This window comes from Suncus etruscus, chromosome 7 (genome assembly GCF_024139225.1).
Source record: "Suncus etruscus isolate mSunEtr1 chromosome 7, mSunEtr1.pri.cur, whole genome shotgun sequence".
NCBI classification, from domain to species: domain Eukaryota; kingdom Metazoa; phylum Chordata; class Mammalia; order Eulipotyphla; family Soricidae; genus Suncus; species Suncus etruscus.
In genome coordinates, this window is record NC_064854.1 from 32,899,766 (window position 1) to 32,921,545 (window position 21,780).

A 21,780-nucleotide genomic window follows, 5' to 3' on the forward strand; every position below is an offset into this window, starting at 1 on the left:
AGGAGGCAAAGTCGGGGGTGATCCTTGAGTGCAAAGTCAGGAGTAAGCCTTGAACATTGGGGGGTGTGACCCAAGCAACTAAAACAAAACAAAACAAAACAAAAAAAGATTCCTCAAGGGCAGGGCCACAAAATGTTGTACGGAGGGCCGCAAACGACCCGCGGGCCGCGAGTTTGAGACCCCTGGTTCGGGAATTCTTTTCACCTGGCTTGAAGGAAGATACTTGATTGGGAACCAGAAATGCCAAGTTCTTGTCCTGGATCGATGCCAAAGGCTGATACCAGTTCCTACTCTTTCTTACACCTCTTGAATCAGAGTCCATATGTGCCCTGAAGTTGTGGAAACTGGTCTGACCTAGATGCCCCCTCTCCCTCAGTCTGGGATTTTTGCCAGTCATTCCCATACTGGGCCTGGCTCCTGCTGACTTGGACTTCGGAAACTGGGGTGAAACAAAAATTTGTATACATAACAAACTTATCAGAAAAATCTGGAAAACTGGTTTAAATGAGCCTGGAGTTCCCCTTCCTTGGACAGAGTTCAGGTCAAGTATCTTTATGCGGGCTTTCAAATAGTGGTCCCTCCCTTCAAGATTTTGCCACATTTGTGCAAGGATGAAATGCCTTTTTTTTTTAATTATCCTGCTTTATAAAGCTATGTGGATAGAGATGGAAGACAGCATGCTGAGTGAAGTTAGTCAGAAGGAGATGGACAGATATAAAATGATCTCTCTCAGATGTGGGCTCTAAAGAATCATAGAAAGATATTAACAGTGCTTAAAGGCAACAGGACCTGAGAACTAGTCTGAAGAATTGAATTTGTCAAGGAAGCAGGTGGAGGGTAGATGGGATGGGGTACTAGAATCATAGTGAAGGGAAGCAGACAGTCTGGTGGTGGATTTGGTCTTAGAAAACTATGTATGTGGGCCTGGAGAGATAGCACAGTGGTGTTTACCTTGCAAGCAGCCGATCCAGGACCAAAGGTGGTTGGTTCAAATCCCGGTGTCCCGTATGGTCCCCCGTGCCTGCCAGGAGCTATTTCTGAGCAGACAGCCTGGAGTAACCCCTGAGCACCACCGGATGTGGCCCAAAAACAAAAAAAAAAAAAAAAAAGAAAAAGAAAACTATCTATGAAACCTATTATGAACAATACATGATTCCTCATATTGTTTACAAAATATAAAGATATATAAATAAAAATATTATTTCTTCCCATACACATTAATATAAATATATTCCAAATGCAAAATGCATGCTCTCAATCCAATAAATAACATTACAAACAGAATGCATTAGGCTATGTGCATATAAAAATTGCCATACATATTCGTAACATACCCCTGGCAAGGTTTCATGAGAGATCAAAAGGTGGGGTAAAACTGTGAGGTCAGGATGGAGCGCAGCCTGGATGAAGGGAGACAGACCAGACAGTGTTAGAAGTCTTCCTGTACCCTCCTAGCTTTCTTGTGCTAGGCCTGAATGCAAGGTGTGCTTGATAGTTATAGTCATACAGTATCTTGTGTTTCACACAGTCTTTATTGATTTTAAAAAAGGAGAATAAAAAAAATTTCGAGAGTTAAAAAAAGATAAAGAAAAGAATAAAGAGAAGAAAAGAAAGAAAGGAACGATTCAGGCCAATGAACTTAATTGGCATCCCTACCTAGACATTTAAACCTTTTCACCCCGTTCTTGGAATGCTGCAGGCCAGTAACCCCGGGCTGAGGCAGGAGTAGTTTCCAGAATCTTTATGTTGTGTGCTTCTGACCCTTATCTCTGGAATTGAATTGCTGAGCTTGAATGATAGAAAGAGGCTGTCTACTCACAATGCCACCCAAGCTTTCGGGTGTGCTGCTTTGAGAAAGCACCGACCATGGCATTATCCACTAGTGTTGGTGGTATTACACACACACACACACACACACACACACACACACACACACACACACACACACACCACTTGAAAAGGAATCCTAGTTAAGGATTCCCTTAAAAGGATCCCTTAAAAGCCAAGTCTTATCTTTGCTCCCCATCGGCCCCCTTGAAAGACTAGGCTGTCTGGCTAGTTCTTGAGGAATCAGTTTTCTTTGTGGTAGCTGTTGAACCTAATGAATCAAGCCAATAAACCATTTTGACAGCATCTGTTTCTTTTATTCTTTCCCTCTGCAATCAGGGGCCCCAATCTAAGTAAGCCTCCAATACCACCCTCCTGTCCCACAGAGGAGGCCTTGTCACTAGTTAATGGGGCTATTCCCCCAGCAAGTTAGGAGGCCTGGCAGGGACTCAGAGGCCAGGGAGGAAGTGGGCTTTTCTTTACAATTGACACATTGATGAAGACCTTCACAGATAGTGGGGTAGTAGTGGTTAGGCAGGAGTCTGCTTCTGTGGGGTGCCTAGCAGGTCTGGCTGTCCCCAGACATGTCCTGTCATTGGTTACCATCATTGCTGGCACCATTTATATTCTTGAGCTTTGTTTTAGTCTTCAATGTTTTCATTGTTGGGAGTTTTCTATCTAAAGTGTCATTCCTAGAAAACTGTAATCACACCACACCTTAGCACCTAGTGCATCACACCTGGCTTAGTCCTGGGACTAAAGAGCCTGGGATTCCTTGGAATGCCTAGTTCAGGAAAGAGAGAGCTGACTGGGAGGAAAGGCTGGCCCTCACAAACCTCTCTTGACTCCTTTTTTGAATGATCTGGGTTTAATCAGCAGAATTTAGTGACACCACCACCAGCGTGAAGTCTCATGAAGAAAGACTAAGATCTGTGGAGCTGGAAACAAAGAGTTGCTAGGTTCTGTAGCTTTCTTTTAAAATATGAAGAAAATGAAAGGTAAATGATGCCTGATTGTTACAAGATGATACTTTAATTTCTGAGTCTTGTTTTAAGATAGTAAGGCAACTAATACATAGCTTTAGATCTACAAAGAGGTTTATAGATTGTTAGTGAAAAAAAGAAGATAAAAGAAGAGAGCTGGGAGGAGAATGGGAGGATGAGGTGAGAAGGAAGGGAAGGAAATAGAGAAAGAGGAGAGGGAAGAGAAAGGAATAGGAGGGGAGGGGAGATAAAGAAAAAATTTCACTTGAACTCACAACTTCCTTATTCAAGATATTGAACTAACTGTCCTTAAACATTTAGAGGAAGGTGGGCTTGAGCGATAGCACAGTGGTAGGGCGTTAGGGCCTTGCAGGAGCCTGACCCAGGATGGACCTCGGTTTGATCCCTGGTGTCTCATATGGTCCTCCAAGAAAAATTAGATGAAGACACTATTGCTTCTATGCAAGAAAAGTGGAATAAGACTTCCTTCTTTCCTTCCTTCCTCCCTCCCTTCCTTCCATTCTCCCTCCCTTCCTTCCTCCTTCCCTCCCTCCCTCCCTCCCTCCCTTCTTCCCTCCCTTCCTCCCTTCCTCCCTTCCTCCCTCCCTCCCTCCCTCCCTTTCTTCCTTCCTTCCTTTCTTCCTTCCTTCCTTCCTTCCTTCCTTCCTCCCTCCCTCCCTCCCTCCCTTCCTTCCTTCCTTCCTTCCTTCCTTCCTTCCTTCCTTCCTTCCTTCCTTCCTTCCTTCCTTCCTTCTTTCCTTCCTTCCTTTCTTCCTTCCTTCTTTCCTTCCTTCCTTCCTTCCTTCCTTCCTTTCTTCCTTCCTTCCTTCCTTCCTTCCTCCCTCCCTCCCTCCCTCCCTCCCTCCCTCCCTCCCTCCCTCCCTCCCTCCCTCCCTCCCTCCCTCCCTCCCTCCCTTCCTTCCTTCCTTCCTTCCTTCCTTCCTTCCTTCCTTCCTTCCTTCCTTCCTTCCTTCCTTCCTTCCTTCCTTCCTTTCTTTCTGCCTATAAGTTATACCAACAATCTTACAATGCTGCCCCCCTCTGCTCTTTACACATTCACCATGACCTAGGAATCCAAATGGATTTTCCCAAATAGCACAATTGAATAGACTATAAATAATCAATTAATGTTCTTGTTTTGCTTCTACTTCTCTGCTCAAAAATCTTACCCCCAGCTACTGTTTAGCTCTTGATTATGCCTTTTAATCATATTTAGGGCCACCCAGATCTGGTTTCTCGAGCCAATCCTACTCTTATTTCCAGTAGTTTTCTCATATCTGGCAGCCAAACAACTAGACACACTTTAGCCACATCATATAGTCACTCTGTTCTTACCACTTGCCATATTTTGATATGCCAAAAATCCTTTCCAGCTTATTCACAAGCCAACTCTGCTTTAAAATCTTTCTCAAGAGCCCCAATTAGAAGAGTTATTTTAGTATTTTAAACACTTTTTTTATAAATGAGCACTCTTCCTGGGAAATATCTTTTCCTCTTCCAGACCAAAAACTCTCTTTAAAAGAAAGCATTCAAATTTTTCTTTTTTATATGTCCTTGTCACCTGCACAAAGCAGACTACTGCCCTATCTCTAAAGGACGTAGATACTTGCCTAATTAAATGCATATTTACCAAATTAAGAGGGAAAGTTCCCAGACAAGTAGGAAATATTAGGTTTCTATGGCAGTATTTTAAAAAAAAAAATCTTTTTTTCTAAGTCTTCTTTGATCCAGGGACCCCTCCCCCTCAGTGGACTCTGACCTCTGGGAAGGAAAAGCATGATGCATAGTGGGAGAATTTTTGAGGAGCTGGTAATTGGCAGTTGTTTCCATGAGTCACTTTTGTTGTTTGGGGGGCCACAGCTGACTTTGTTCAGGGTTGATGCCTGTACTGAGGGATCATTGCTTGCAGGGTCTGGAGGACCATATGAAATGGAGGGATTGAACCCAGGTAGGTCATGTGCAAGAAATCCTCTTGCCACCTGTGCTTTGGCCCATTCATGAATTTTTAAACTATGGCAAGAAGAGTAGCCACAAAATGCTTTCTTCCCTATTTCAGGTTTCCCAGGTTCTAGGAAGCAGCTTGTCAGATCCAGGGTGGACAAGAGAAAAAAGTAAAAGGGTAGATAGATCCTGTCCTGGACCCAAACTCCCAAGTTCCCTTTCTCAAGAAAACATATTTGTGATTCCAAATGCATTCCCACTAATCAATTCTAGAAGGGACAGCAATCAAGTGTTGCCCTTCTTCCTTTATGCTCACATGGTGTTTCCTTTGGGTACATGCACCCCTAAAACTGTGGGACCTTATTTTCACTTCTTCTAGATTGGATTAGGGACTACCCTAATGGCCTTGTTTTCTCTTAATGTCTTCTTTAAAAGCCTTATTTTCAAATATGTATGTATGTTATGACTTCAACATGAGAGTTTTTTAGGAGTAGAAGGGATGGGAATGAGGTAGGAGGATACAATCCAGCCCATAAAAGTAGAGAATAGAGAAGTTTTCAGGGGAACAGTGATTTTCCCCTGTTCAATGTCTTCTCCCTGGGAAGCTTCTACATGGGCTGGAGAAAGATCATGGCTTTTGTCTTATTTTGTGCCATCCTCGATTCTCCTTAGCACAACTTTCCTACATGATTTTGAGAAGGTTCTATACAACCTCCCTGATTTGTAGCCAGATGAACATAGAGCAATATATCATATATGTTTATCATGACATGTAAATATTTTATAGAATTGACAGTAAATAATGTATATATTTGAAATGTCAATGTAAATATTTTATTAGCTGTAGTAACGATGGGGAATCTGGTTTACCCAGAGCTCTATATAGGTGTCATGGCAGCAGGAAATCTGAAGACAGCCTGTGTTGGAGACATCTAAAATCATTTTTTCCTTCTTTATCTTGCTGCTGCTTTGAACACACAGCTCCCTGCTCCACTATTCCCAAATAATTTATTCTCAATCATTGAGATCAGCTTCTCTAGCTTGAGAAGTTGCTACAAAGTACAAGAGGCAGGCTCAAAAACAGCACTTGGGACCAGAGAGATAGCACAGTAGGTAGGACATTTATCTTGCACTGTGCTGATCTTGGTTCAAATCCTGTATTCCATATGGTCCCCAAGACTGTCAGGAGTTAATTTCTAAGCACAGAACCAGGAATAACCCTTGAGCGCTGCCAAGTGTGGTCCCAAAACCAGCAAAGTAAAAAGCATGTATAACCTTAAATCTTCTGCTCATGTGATTCATATGTGCTTTATGTGTTTATTACCTCTGACACCTATAGAATGTAAATGTTAAGAAGGCTGTTTTTGCCTGTGATATTGTCACTGCTTGTATATATATTTGCTGACTCAAACAAACTCAATAGCTGCTGAGTTTATCTTTGATGAGAAAAATGAGCTTAGATGCTAACCATCCCAAGCTTTTTAAAAAGCTTTATTCATAGACTTAAAGTGCCATGGATGAAGCCACACATGAGGAGGATGTCTCTTAAGAGGGGAGATAAGGGCATGAAACCACACAAAGCAGGTGGAACTCTCAGAGCCTGAGATTAGATGCTGGGCCTCTCTTCAAGGTCTGTTCTTGGGATAGAGAAGAAAGTCTCCTGTCAGATCCTCAAGTTCCAAGGGCAAGTCAAGGCAGATATCTCCTTGCATGTTACAGCAATGGCCTGGACTCCCAGACTAAGCATAGCCTTGGTGGGTGCTCCACCATTTGTTCTTGACAATTTCACACCAGGAAAGGTTCTAATGTAGGTGGGATTCAGATACCACCTAGAATAATCATATTGATGCCAAGTTTCACAAAAATTCATGTGGAACAGAGCAGGGAAATGCAATTTTTGCCCCTCTTTAGGAAACATGAAACTATATTTCATGTTTAAACATGAAATTATATTCCACTGTACTATAGACCAAAACATTTAATAACATTCAATACCATAGAATTAAAGGGCTTTCTTCCTTCCTTCCTTCCTTCCTTCCTTCCTTCCTTCCTTCCTTCCTTCCTTCCTTCCTTCCTTCCTTCCTTCCTTCTTTCCTTCCTTCCTTCCTTCCTTCCTTCCTTCCTTCCTTCCTTCCTTCCTTCCTTCCCTCCCTCCTTCCCTCCCTCCCTCCCTCCCTCCCTCCCTCCCTCCTTCCTTCCTTCCTTCCTTCCTTCCTTCCTTCCTTCCTTCCTTCCTTCCTTTCTTTTTTCTTTCTTTCTTTTTTCTTTCTTTCTTTCTTTCTTTCTTTCTTTCTTTCTTTCTTTCTTTCTTTCTTTCTTTCTTTCTTTCTTTCTTTCTTTCTTTCTTTCTTTCTTTCTTTCTTTCTTTCTTTCTTTCTTTCTCTCTTACTCTCTTTCTTTTCATTCTGTCTCTTCTATGTTGGTTGTTTTGTTTCTTTGGCTCCTTTCACCTTATTTTTTTCAAACAACTTAAAGATTAAAAAGACTCTGTCCCTTTGTTTAGGTGAATAAACATTAAGTGGGTGATATTTGCTAGATCTATGTAGCCCTGCATAACTAAAGATAAAGAAAATTTATCCTTTCTCCCTATTCTGTTGTGGGCATGGGAGAAAGAGAGTAATAGGAGTAAGGTTTCAAACCAGAGGGTTTGGGGAAGGTATGTGGAGAATCTAACACCATGATTACAATAAGGTTGAATTTCTGTATTTATTCATTTATTTGTTTATTTATTTATTTATTTATGCCATGTTCACTTCAGGGTAGAATCTGGCAGTACTTAGGAGCTCTTCCTGGTTCAGTGCCACCAGATTGCTTCTGATGGTCCTCAAGGATTGAATTAAAGAATCTGGGACTGGAGAGGTGGTGCTAGAGGTAAGGTGTCTGCCTTGCAAGTGCTAGCCAAGGGAGGACCGCGGTTCGATCCCCCAGTGTGAGCACCAAATGGGTGTGGCCAAAAAAATTAAGAATCTGAGATGCAAAAGATACATTCAGTCCAATCCTGCATTTTTATTTTTAATTTAACAATGCATATAAAATTCAACAAAAAAAATATTCAACATATTCTACACTGGATTCAAATGATAGTGTTGCCTCTAATACTGATCAGGGATTTAACAAATAGCCCCATCTTAATGACTTCAGGTAGTAAGTGCTCATTCTTGCTAGCACAAATTACAGTGCAAATCTGTCTAGTCATGAATATTTCTTTTATGGCTTTTCTTGTTCTGGGCTCTGATTCTTCTCTGCATTCAGTTGTAGAGCGAAAAAGAAAGACAGTGAATAAAAGGCAGCTGCTAAGATGAGAATAAACATTGTGACTGTCCTGAAGCAGACTTGCCAGTGCCATCCAGCCATGACCCAGGAAGAGAAAGGGGGCAGTGTTAAGTAGCTGTGCCTATGAGCCATCCTGCCTCAGCCATGCCACCAATCTACTGTTAATACAAGATCCTGCAGCTGAGACAACAGCTTCTGTTTGCGGGGCAAAGCCAGATCTTTAATCCTGGACATCTACTTGCTGCTTCTTTGCTACTTAGAAGTTTTTCAAGCATCTGCTGTCACAATCCTACTAATCAATTGAGTCATAAGAGTCCTGTCCACCCCTGCTCTTCTGGGATAGAACTTCAGTTCTTTCCCAAGAGATACCAATACACATTCCATTCTCAGAGAAGACCCTAATACATGACTTGATCTTGTGACTTTGAGAACTCTTTGGAATAAATTAGGTAAGTATTAAGAAGGTATAAAATATGTTCCTTTTTCTCTAAATAAATTAATCTGATATTGCCTTTTTTTTTTTTTTTGGTTTTTGGGTCACACCCAGCAGCGCTCAGGGGTTACTCCTTGCTCTATGCTCAGAAATCACTCCTGGTAGGCTTGGGGGACCATATGGGATGCCAGGATTCGAACCACCCTCCTTCTGCATGAAAGGCAAATGCCTTACCACCATGCTATCTCTCCAGCCCCTATGTTGCTTTTTCTTTTTTGAAGCGTAATATGTCACTCTTTTATCATGCCCAGGAATACAAAAGATGAGGTCACGAGGAATGACCTGGCCCTGTTGTTTTACTTTCAGAGTGTGGGGTCATCCAGATACATTTCCTGGTACAACAGACCTTGAAAATTATATGCTTTCAAAAAACATAATTCAAAGCATAACTGGGGACAAAAACACTAAGTGCATACTGTTTTAAAATATTTCTCATAGTCTGTGCCCTCCAGCCCCTTACTCCCCACTTCTGCTACACAACTGTTTGAGGAAAAAGAGATTAAAACCTCAAAAGAGTTTGAGTATAATCTCCAAGCAGCTCTGGATTTGTCAGGAAAACCCTGTCTCCACAGCTGGCTGGGTTCCGTTACCGGCACCACATTTGTCACTGAATCTGGACTGGAAATGTTTTTACAGACAGTTGGGGATAAAAAAAAAAAAGGTGGGGGGAACAGATAACATTTATGGATGTCCTGGGGTCCTGTAGTAATCTGACAATGCTAATCTTTGCTGTGGAAGCTGCTGGCTTGGTGGTGTGGAAGCTGCTGGCTGCCCTTTGGAAAGTGAACAGGAGGACATTGAAAAGAAATCAAAGGGCCAATATCAAACAAGTGATACCTCTTCCATCATCTCTTCTGTTGTCTCTGTAATCCTCAATACTTTAGTCTGAGAGATCACTTGAGATTCTGGAGGCCTTTCAGGAGATTATCTATATCAGTTAAGACTTTGAAGTAGGGGCTGCTGGCATCTCATTACTGACAGAGATCAAAACCCCCAACCTAGAGTGCTGTCTCCGGCCTGTAGGGCCTCATTCACACATCACAGAAACACTAAATTATCAAAGTCCTCAACAATCTTTATGTGCTACCTGCTTGGCCACAAATTGCCCTTCCTGCCGCCCTCTTCCCTTGCTCTTGCTTTTCTGACACTAATTCTCTCTGTTTTCCCCAAATCAGGGAAATCTTAAAGGTGGTAATAGCAGCTCCCTTCTAAGTTTAAGAATACATGTTCTTTAAAAAAGAACAAAATTAAGCCTCCATCAGGTTGAAGGATATAAGTGAAAAATTTACTTTGGATGGAATAGTTTTAGCCACACATCACTCAGGGGTTCCTTGGTGCCAAGATGGATTAGGCCTAGAGTGGAATTGTTTTGCTTCAGTCTGAAGCTCATGTTGAAGGAGCCCAAATTGTACATAAGTTTTGCTTCAAATTGTGTTTGAACGTAGGCTTCTAATTACCTTAGCATCCTGGTGGGAAGTTTCTGGGGTGGTAGGAAGAAGTAGGTAGGAAACCTAAGCAACTATCCTGATTGCTGCTTAGATTTTCCAGAAAACTTTCTACCTCTGAAGAGGCAAACTGGGGTCAGGTCAGGCAGTCATGGAAAGATGCTGGAGGCAGTGTGAGAAACTGACTCTCCCCTTGGCTTTCCTCTTCTACTCTCACTGCCCGAGCCTGCTATTCTTTTGTGAAATGTCAACATTATTTCTCTTGAACTTGGGTCAGATTTACTCAATAAAATGCCAGCCCTGAGTGCATCCATTCCCTTCTCAAATCCCATTTCCACTGTTGGAAAAAAACTACTCTAATTGGTTCGATGTGAAAAGGTGTGAAGAAAATAATAAATATAAGTAAGAACTGGAAAATAGCAAACAGAAGAAAAAAACTAGGCACCCTCCCTAACTTGCACTTCCTAAGAGAATTAAGCCAAGCCCTAAGCTTCTCTAAGTTCCTAAAGAAAGCTCCCGGCTAAGCACTCTAACTTCCCTAATTTACACTTTAATTAAGTGCCTTAAGAAAGATCCCAACTAAGCTAATTCCTTAAAGTGCCTTAATTTACACTTCATTCAAGCTCACTGGGAACCTTTCCACTTTTCCCTTTCCTCCACTCCCCCACTCCCTGGCTCCCCTTCCTTTCCCTGGGAACCTTTCCACTCCCCCACTCCCTAGCTCCCCTTCCTTTCCCTGGGAACCTTCCCACTCCCCCACTCCCTAACTCCCCTTCCTTTGAACTAACCACCACAATTCGCGGAAGACCCTCATTTTAAATTAGACATATGCCGTCAGGGGAAGGACAAAGATACGCACATGACCCCAGGGGCAAACACTGCCCCATCTGTTACACAGGGAAAACAAAATGCCTCTTTCCTGGGCTCTGACGCATAACTTCTTTTGTGGCGGGAGATAAGGAGAAATGCCTCCTTCCTGGCAGGTGTGTTCCCATGATATGTATAGACTTTTTACCCTATAAAAGCTTTGCTGAATGCTAAAGGGGGGCCGAATCTTCTCTACTCGGTCCTGAGTTATGAGATTCGGTCTCCAGCATGCTGAGATATTAAAATCCCTCGTGTTATTACAGCAAGTCTGGTCTTCGAGTCTCTTTGGGTGCGCGCATATCCTGAGCCTGGAGCGGACTTCCCCTGCGGGGGAGTTCTTTCATTTGGGGGCTCGGCCGGGAGATTTGCGACCACCCAGAGACCCCAGACCCACTTGGAGGTGAGCTCTTGTGTCTGTGTCTGTGTCTACTTAGTCTGGGTTCGTTTGCTTCTGGCTGTACTTTTCTCTGAGGTTTGGCGCGATCGCAGTTTCGGCTTTACGGACGCTCAGCAAGTCTGAGGTTTCGTGGATAAAGACAGACGTGTCCGGGTGTCCACCGTCCGATCACCCTGGGAGACGTCCCGGGAGGAAGCGGGGACGACCAGGGACGCCTGGTGTACCCCCCTGGTCTGGAGAGTCGCGAGGAGAATAGCTTCCTCATTGAACTAGGCTGGCGGCGGAGGCCCCTGCCATCCGACTCTTTGAAGTGCCTTTGGGCAACGCGGGAACGGCGCTTGTTCTGGGTCATTTGTCTCTTGATTGTAACTTCTGTGTCAGTTTTCCTTGAAATTAGGACTAAGATGGGACAGACCGTGACGACTCCTTTGACTCTAACCCTTAACCACTGGACTGACGTAAAAGCTAGGGCTCACAATCTGTCTGTCGGGGTACGGAAGGGCCCCTGGCAGACCTTCTGCACCTCTGAATGGCCAACCTTTGGAGTCGGCTGGCCGCCAGAAGGTGTCTTTAACCTCTCTCTTATTTCCGCAGTAAGAAAGGTCATTTTTCAGTCTGAAGGGGGACACCCGGACCAAATACCCTACATTCTCGTCTGGCAGGACCTCGTCCAGAATCCACCAGTGTGGGTCAAGCCCTGGATATTTGGCCGCCCTGAGCCAACTTCCACTATAATGGCAGTAGCCTCAGACCCCGAGCCCAACTTGCCTGTTCCCCCCCGACCTTCAGCTCCCCCGCCCCTCTACCCTGAGATAGACAATGATCTTCTTCTTGACTTCTCCCCCCCTCCGTACTCCCAACCTCAATCCTCTCCCCAGCCGGCACAACCTAACGTGCCACACGTCGCTGTGGGGCAACCCCCGGCGGCCGGTCCACGCGAACCGGGACCAGCAGGGGGAACCCGGAGCCGGAAGGGCCGCAGTCCAGAAACTGTTCGCCCCTCCGAGTCACGGTCTCTTGCCCTCCCCCTTCGGGCAATGGGGCCCCCGCCAGGAGATGACCAGCTTCCCCCTTTACAGTACTGGCCTTTTTCCTCGGCAGATCTATATAATTGGAAGACTATGCACCCCACCTTTTCAGATAATCCCTCTGCCCTGACGGGACTCCTCGAGTCTCTCATGTTTTCGCATCAGCCCACCTGGGACGACTGTCAACAACTGCTCCAGGTCCTCTTCACGACAGAGGAAAGAGAAAGAGTCCTCCTAGAAGCCAGGAAAAACGTCCCGGGGGCCGATGGGACTCCCACTAATCTCCCTAACCTCATAGATGAAGGGTTTCCACTGACCAGGCCAACCTGGGACTTCAATACCGCAGAAGGTAGGGAGCGCCTCACCGTCTACCGCCGGGCTCTCATTGCTGGTCTAAGAGGGGCTGCAAGACGCCCCACGAATCTGGCTAAGGTAAGAGAGGTTGTCCAAGGTCCAGTTGAACCGCCCTCGGTTTTCCTGGAACGCCTAATGGAAGCTTATAGGAGGTACACTCCTTTTGATCCAGCTTCAGAGGGACAACAGGCGGCCATAGCAATGGCCTTTATTGGGCAGTCAGCCACAGATATAAAATGTAAGCTACAGAGGCTAGAGGGACTTCAAGATTATTCGTTGCGAGACTTAGTGAAGGAGGCAGAGAAAGTGTTCCACAAGAGAGAAACAGAGGAGGAGAAAAAGGAAAGAGAAAAGAAAGAGATAGAGGACAGAGAGAACCGGCGTGATCGCCGACAAGAGAGAAATTTAACTAGAATTTTGGCTGCAGTAGTAGGGGATAGTATAGCAGAAAGAGAAAGAAGCAGGCAGACAGGGCACCTGGGCGACAGGGCAAGAAGAACCCCGAGAGGACAAGATCGTCCATTCGATAGAGATCAGTGTGCCCATTGTAAAGAAAAAGGACTTGACCGTCCACTCGAAAAAGATCAGTGTGCCCATTGTAAAGAAAAAGGACACTGGGCAAGGGAGTGCCCGAAAAAGCAACTCAGGAGGAACAAGGTCCTGGCTCTCGATGATTAGGGGGGACGGGGCTCGGTCCCCCTCCCCGAGCCCAGGGTAATGCTTCCAGTAGAGGGGACTCCCATCAACTTCCTGGTGGACACGGGAGCTGAACATTCGGTATTGACCAGGCCCCTAGGAAAATTAGGAACAAAAGAAACCATGGTTGTGGGGGCCACGGGCAGCAAATTCTACCATTGGACTACAAAAAGAAAATTGGACGTTGGGAGGGGCCGAGTAACTCACTCCTTCCTGGTCATCCCTGAGTGCCCTGCGCCCCTCCTGGGAAGAGATTTGCTGACCAAATTAAAGGCACAAATTCAGTTTACCCCTGAGGGACCTGAAGTAACTTTGGGGGAAGCTCCTGTGACTTGTCTGGTAGTCGGACTTGAGGAGGAATACCGCCTCCATGAAACAAAGCCTGGAGAAGTAGTTGCTTCAGAATGGCTTACCCAATTCCCTGAGGTCTGGGCTGAACAGGCAGGAATTGGCAAGGCTAAACAAGTACCCCCGATAGTGGTAGAGCTGAAGGCGCATGCCTCACCTATCTCGGTGAGACAATATCCCATGAGTAAAGAAGCAAAGGAAGGCATCCGTCCCCACATCCAGAGGCTGATACAGCAAGGAGTTCTAGTACCCTGCCGATCTCCCTGGAACACGCCTTTGCTGCCGGTGAAGAAACCTGGCACTGGGGACTACCGACCAGTACAAGACTTAAGGGAGGTTAATAAAAGGGCCCAGGATTTGCATCCCACTGTGCCTAACCCTTACAATCTACTGAGTTCCCTCCCACCGGAGCGGGTTTGGTACACAGTGCTAGATTTAAAAGACGCTTTTTTCTGTCTCCAATTACACCCCAGCAGCCAACTGATGTTTGCTTTTGAGTGGAGAGATCCGGAAGGGGGACACACTGGACAACTGACATGGACTAGATTGCCCCAGGGTTTTAAAAACTCCCCCACACTATTCGACGAGGCACTCCATAGGGACCTGGCCCCCTTCAGGGCTCGGAACCCCCAAGTCTCCCTTCTTCAGTATGTTGATGACCTCCTGCTGGCAGCATCCACCAAGGAAGCGTGTGAAGAAGGAACCAGAGAACTCCTAAAAGAATTGGGTGAGTTAGGGTACCGGGTGTCGGCCAAGAAAGCTCAGTTGTGCCGCAACGAAGTAACATACCTGGGGTATGTCCTGAAAGACGGCAAGAGGTGGCTCACAGAAGCCAGGAAAAAGACAGTAGTTACCATTCCTGTCCCCAAGACTCCACGGCAGGTACGGGAATTTCTGGGGACAGCCGGTTTCTGTAGACTTTGGATACCTGGGTTTGCCTCCCTAGCCGCTCCCCTGTATCCACTTACACGGGATCAAGCTCCCTTTGCTTGGACACAGGAGTGTCAAGAAGCCTTTGAAAAAATTAAAACTGCTCTACTCACAGCACCAGCCCTGGCCCTGCCGGATCTAACCAAACCTTTTACCCTGTATGTGGACGAACGTGCGGGAGTGGCTCGGGGAGTGCTAACCCAAGCCCTGGGACCTTGGAAAAGACCAGTAGCCTACTTGTCAAAAAAACTCGACCCAGTGGCAAGCGGCTGGCCGTCATGTCTGAGGGTAATCGCAGCGGTGGCTCTCCTGGTAAAAGACGCTGACAAACTTACTCTGGGCCAGCATGTAGTTATAGTCGCTCCCCATGCATTAGAAAGTATAGTCAGGCAGCCTCCTGACCGTTGGTTGACCAACGCCCGAATAACTCACTACCAAAGTCTCTTGCTAAACGACCGTATAACGTTCGGACCGCCTGCTATTCTTAACCCCGCCTCCCTGCTCCCGGAGACAGACGGATCCCAGCCGGTACACTCATGCACAGACATTTTAGCTGAGGAAACTGGAACCCGGAGAGACCTGACAGATCTGCCCTGGCATGGGGCGCCGAATTGGTACACAGATGGTAGTAGCTTCATCATGGATGGAAAAAGAAAAGCCGGAGCAGCCATAGTGGATGGGAAGCAAGTAATATGGGCCAGCAGCCTTCCTGAGGGGACTTCGGCACAAAAAGCTGAATTACAAGCTTTGACAAAAGCCCTTGAGCTGGCAGAAGGAAAAGTTATTAACATCTACACCGACAGCAGATACGCGTTTTCCACCGCTCACATTCACAGCGCGATCTACAAACAAAGAGGACTCCTCACGGCTGCAGGAAAGGAAATTAAGAACAAGGAAGAAATCCTTGCTCTCTTGGAAGCCATACACCTGCCGAAAAAGGTAGCTATTATTCATTGTCCTGGACATCAAAAAGGAATGGACCCCGTGGCAGCAGGGAACAGAATGGCAGATCACACTGCTAAGAAAGCCGCACAAGGAACTGTCTCCTGTGCCTTATGTGAGCAACGAAAGAAACCCCAACCAAAAGAAGATAATTTCAGTCTAAACTACACACCAATAGACTGTGAGGAAATTGAACGCCTAAAGGAAAAAGGATTATCCAGCGGATTTGACTGCCATGGGATCGCAAAAACTAAAGACAACAAAATCATTTTGCCTCATAAAGAAGGTGAATACTATGTAAAGAGTATCCATCACCTAACACATTTAGGAAAAAAGAAATTGTGCGAACTAGTAAAAGCCTCCAATTATCACGTACTCCGACTACGAACTATAACAGAACAAGTAACCCAGTCCTGTAAAGCCTGTGTTCTAACAAATGCCCACCACCCGCTCGTAGAACCAGGAAAACGGCTGCGGGGAGACAGACCAGGAGTCTTCTGGGAAGTAGATTTCACAGAAATCGTTCCTGGTAGGTATGGCAATAAATATCTTCTAGTCTTCATAGACACCTTCTCCGGATGGGTTGAAGCTTTCCCCACAAAGTCTGAAACTGCCCAGGTGGTCACGAAAAAAATTCTGGAAGAAATTTTGCCCCGGTTCGGGATACCCAAGGTAATCGGCTCCGACAACGGGCCCGCGTTTGTCGCCCAGGTAAGTCAGGGACTGGCCAAACAGCTGGGGACCAATTGGAAATTGCATTGCGCTTATAGACCCCAGAGTTCAGGGCAGGTAGAGAGAATGAATAGAACTCTAAAAGAGACCCTCACTAAATTGGCTATTGAGACCGGCGGGAAGGACTGGTTGGGCCTCCTTCCCTTTGCGCTCCTCAGAGCCCGAAACACACCCGGACGTTTCGGGCTCACTCCCTATGAGATCCTTTTTGGGGGACCTCCCCCCTTGACCAGACCAGACGGAGTATTAGACCCCGCCTTAGATTCCCACTCACCCTCTGCTTTGTTTATCCACCTTAAGGCTCTAGAGGCTGTCCGCACCCAGATCTGGGACCAGATTAAAGAAGCCTATTCACCTGGGACTCCTGCGGTGCCACACGGGATCCAAGTCGGTGATCTGGTCCTTGTTAGACGTCATCGAGTGGGAACCCTCGAGCCCAGGTGGAAGGGACCCTACTTAGTACTGTTAACCACCCCAACAGCTGTGAAAGTAGACGGAATTGCTGCCTGGATCCACGCGACACACACAAAGAAAGCTCCTGCTGAAAAGCTTAAGGATGAATGGAAAGTGGAAGCAACTGATAATCCTCTTAAACTTCGCCTGCGCCGTCGCCTCTGCCCAGAGCGGTAACCCCCACGCTCCTATGACACTGACCTGGGAAGTCATTTCCCAGGCTGGAGACACTGTGTGGAGCATTTCCAAGGTGGCCCCCCCGTATACTTGGTGGCCACCACTGCGCCCCGAGGTTTGCGCCCTCATTGCTGGTGTAGAGGCATGGGACATCCCGGAAGAGTCACCTGAAACGGTTCCCCAGGAAAAAGTCGTCTTTCAGAAACGAGCCCTCTCACAGGGAGTGTACACTAGGGGCCAGTACGTAGCCGACCTGCCAGGGTGCAGTTCCTTGGCAAAGCAGAGAAAGTTGCGGCAGGCATCGTTCTATGTTTGCCCCAGGGAAAAACAGTCTAAGAGGGAAGGTCGCCGATGTGGGGGGATAGAAAGTTTCTTTTGTAAAGCATGGGGATGTGAAACCTCTGGCACTGCCTATTGGAACCCCTCTTCCAGCTGGGACCTCATTACAGTAGTTAGAGGTAGTAAAGGTGACACCCTAAACATCACTTTCACGCAGAAAGGGAGGGAGGAAAAAGGCGGCTGGATAAAAGGAAAACAGTGGGGCCTGAGATTTTACGTTTCTGGAACCGATCCGGGGTTCACATTCAAACTCAGACTGAAAATTCAAAATCCTCCCTCTCAGCCAATAGGGCCCAACCCCGTCCTAACGGACACCCAGCCTTTACCCAAGCCTAGGCCAACACTAGTCCCTGTTACTCCTGCTTCCTCACAGCCCCTAAACTCGGACCCAACAACCCAGACTCATGAATCTAAAGACGCCCCTGCCCCCCCAGGGATGGAAAACCGCCTTTTAAACTTAATAGAAGGAGCCTTCTTGGTACTCAACCGAACCAATTCTGATATCACCCAATCTTGCTGGCTCTGTTACGCCTCAAGCCCCCCCTACTATGAAGGAATTGCCCAAAATAGAACCTTTAACGAAAGCGAAAGTTCCTCTGTATGTGCCTGGGGAGGGAGCAGAAAGCTAACCTTAGCTGCCGTGTCTGGGCAGGGCCTCTGTTTAGGTACCGTTCCCCCTGATAGAAAGCACCTCTGCAGCTCAACCCTACAATCATCCTTTACACGGGGGCGATACCTCGTTCCCCCTCCAGACACGGTTTGGGCCTGTAACACGGGACTCACCCCATGCATCTCCACCAGCGTGTTCAACAATCTCCAGGATTACTGTATTTTAGTCCAGCTAGTCCCTAGACTCTTGTACCATGATAGCGAGTCTTTTGTGAATGAGTTTGACAGAAGAGCTCGCTGGAAAAGGGAACCTGTAACTATTACACTGGCAGTCCTTCTAGGCTTGGGGGTCGCAGCAGGAATTGGGACTGGGACCTCCGCCCTAGTCCAAATGCCCCACTACTATACTGAACTGCGTGCTGCAATGGATGCAGACTTAGAAATAATAGAGCAATCCATCACTAAGCTCGAAGAGTCTCTCACATCCCTATCAGAGGTAGTCCTCCAGAATAGAAGGGGTCTGGATATCTTGTTTTTAAAAGAAGGAGGAATGTGTGCAGCCTTGAAGGAAGAATGTTGTTTTTATGCAGACCACTCCGGAGTCGTCAGAGACTCCATGGCAAAGTTAAGAGAAAGATTAGACAAACGCAGACTGGAAAGGGATTCTCATCAGGGCTGGTTTGAGGGATGGTTTAACAGATCCCCTTGGTTTACAACTCTTATCTCCACTCTAACAGGACCCCTAATAATCCTATTCTTCCTGCTTACTTTCGGTCCCTGCATTTTAAATAAGTTAGTTAGTTTTGTGAAACAAAGAATAAATACAGTCCATGTAATGGTTCTCAAACAGCAATATCAGCAGAATGAAGGGATGCTCTAAGATTAGAGCTATGTGCAAAAAAAAAAAGTGGGGGATGAAAAGGTGTGAAGAAAATAATAAATATAAGTAAGAACTGGAAAATAGCAAACAGAAGAAAAAAACTAGGCACCCTCCCTAACTTGCACTTCCTAAGAGAATTAAGCCAAGCCCTAAGCTTCTCTAAGTTCCTAAAGAAAGCTCCCGGCTAAGCACTCTAACTTCCCTAATTTACACTTTAATTAAGTGCCTTAAGAAAGATCCCAACTAAGCTAATTCCTTAAAGTGCCTTAATTTACACTTCATTCAAGCTCACTGGGAACCTTTCCACTTTTCCCTTTCCTCCACTCCCCCACTCCCTGGCTCCCCTTCCTTTCCCTGGGAACCTTTCCACTCCCCCACTCCCTAGCTCCCCTTCCTTTCCCTGGGAACCTTCCCACTCCCCCACTCCCTAACTCCCCTTCCTTTGAACTAACCACCACAATTCGCGGAAGACCCTCATTTTAAATTAGACATATGCCGTCAGGGGAAGGACAAAGATACGCACATGACCCCAGGGGCAAACACTGCCCCATCTGTTACACAGGGAAAACAAAATGCCTCTTTCCTGGGCTCTGACGCATAACTTCTTTTGTGGCGGGAGATAAGGAGAAATGCCTCCTTCCTGGCAGGTGTGTTCCCATGATATGTATAGACTTTTTACCCTATAAAAGCTTTGCTGAATGCTAAAGGGGGGCCGAATCTTCTCTACTCGGTCCTGAGTTATGAGATTCGGTCTCCAGCATGCTGAGATATTAAAATCCCTCGTGTTATTACAGCAAGTCTGGTCTTCGAGTCTCTTTGGGTGCGCGCATATCCTGAGCCTGGAGCGGACTTCCCCTGCGGGGGAGTTCTTTCAGATGCTGCTTGGAGAAAGTCATGCAACTCTTTTTCCCTTGTCTGAGATCAGTGAGTTTCTGTTTTTTCCTGTTATTTCTCTGCTATTTCTCACTTTTAAAATTTTTTTCTCTCTCCTTAAAGTACCTTTATGCAAGTTCTCCCAGAATTCTAGTCTAGTAAACTTGTTTTCCCAATATTATGAAAAAGAAAAAAAAAAACCCTAGGCACAAAATCCATAAATTCCACAACTCTACATCTCTCCCTCCCATTTCTCAATGCTTTGCCTGTCCTTGCTCTTTGACTCAAATACCAAGAGAATAAGATATCTTTATCCTCATCATGACCATGACCAAACTCATGGTTCTACACTCTTCCTATTCATTCATTGGGAGTCTCAATTTTTCCGTTATTCTCCTCATATTTCACAACATTGTCCTGGTGGGACCTGCATTCTGAACAAGGAGGGACGCCATTTTGTAAAAGCCACAAGCTGGCTTCTTCTTAGGTTCTGAGCAGGAAGAGAGGCCACTTTGTAAATACCACATTGCATAAGCCACATGTTAGGTCTTCACAAGCTTATTTCCATAGACTCTGCCCCAAGCTACCTGGCCACACCAAGTAGCCTATCAAGAGAGGACAAGGGAGCAGTAGGAAGGTTCCTCTAGACAAGAGCCAATCATTTTAAGGATCATCAGAAAACTGGAACCTCCTTATATCCCTTCCCTATATAATCTTCATCATGACCTTGGGCGGGGCTCATCTCCTTCAAAAAGTGGCCCTGACTGGTCAGGCTCGGGGTCTTGTTGGCAGATGAATTAAAATATTAAACTTTATTCCAGTTGTGTGGTCTCCTTTTTCTACTCTGGAACCCTACAGTCCCTCCAAATAGTTCCTTTTTTTTTTTTTTTTTTTACTATTATACATGGCCAGTTATCTCCAAATTGAGAAACAAACCAAACAATTCATCCTTTGGTTATAGTCACTTCTTTTTCTTCTCAGTCAAGGTTTCTTAGAATTGTTTAAACTGAAAATCTCCATTTCCTTATCCTCTATTTCTATCACTATTGTTTTTTGTTAGCATAGTTCAATAGAATCGTTTCTCCTCTAGAAATCCAAACTAATAATATCCTTGGGCTGGAGCGGTAGCACAGCAGTAGGGCGTTTGCCTTGCATGCAGACAACCGAGGACGGGTCCAGGTTCTATCCCCAGCATCCCATATAGTTCCCCGAGCCTGCCAGGAGTGATTTCTGAGCAAAGAGCCAGGAGTAAACCCTGAGCACCACCAGGTATGACCCCCAAACCAAACCAAAACAACAACAACAACAACAACAAAACCAAACTAAAAATACCCTTGTCTCCTTGTTGCAAGCAGGAAGTTAAGAGGGGCAGTTTAGAAAAACTATGTAAACTAACTAGTCAGAGAGCATGTCATTGCATCTTGCAATCTGGGAAAATGTCCAGCACAGCCCTTCTTGGGATGTGTTTTTGTTGTTGTTGTTGTTGTTGTTGTTTCCTTGTGCCACACCCGTTTGATGCTCAGGGGTTACTCCTGGCTAAGTGCTCAGAAATTGCCCCTGGCTTGGGGGACCATATGGGACACCGGGGGATCGAACCTCGGTTCTTCCTTGGCTAGCGCTTGCAAGGCAGACACCTTATCTCTAGCGCCACCTCACCAGCCCCATGTGTTTTAATTCTCTCCATTCTGGAAAAAAAAAAATCATTTTCTTCCCTCCCTTTATTTATACAAAAAAACTTGTTTTACTTCACTGTTTGTCTTCTTCAAAATTGTTTTCTGTGAAGCAAAAGGAGACAGACCCAAAAGATCTGGGTAAGATTTAGGACTGATTTTTCTCTTCCTTCAAAAAACAAATTTTCACTTCCACCTGGGTCCAGGGCTTTCTGAGAAATTGGATGGCAAGGATCACCTCCCACACTATGCAGAACAAGTGAACCTCAGGTGTAGCTTGATAGCTGCCTGTGGGGCTGGCGTGACCCAAGCACCCAAGCTAAGCAAGGACTCACCAGTCTCTCATCAGTCTTAAATTTCCCAGACACTTACCTGTGTGACTGCTTGTAGACAGGGAAACTGTAGATTTTCTTTTAAAGGCTATGGCCTCTCTTTTCCCCACCTCTCAAAACTCAACCAGGGAACCTTATTTCTTTGCTCTTGTATGCGTGTGTTGGGGAAGTGAATTGGGGGGTGGATTATG

General features: G+C 45.8%; 1 protein-coding gene across 1 annotated transcript; it reads left to right on the forward strand.

Moving 5' to 3' along the window:
- The first annotated feature begins 11,630 nt into the window (after nucleotides 1–11,630).
- LOC126014230 (uncharacterized) lies at nucleotides 11,631–16,886 on the forward strand. The gene is given in 2 exon segments (XM_049777547.1): nucleotides 11,631–13,089; nucleotides 13,168–16,886. Coding segments are annotated over 2 exon segments (5,178 nt in total).
- Nucleotides 16,887–21,780: the final 4,894 nt, after the last annotated feature.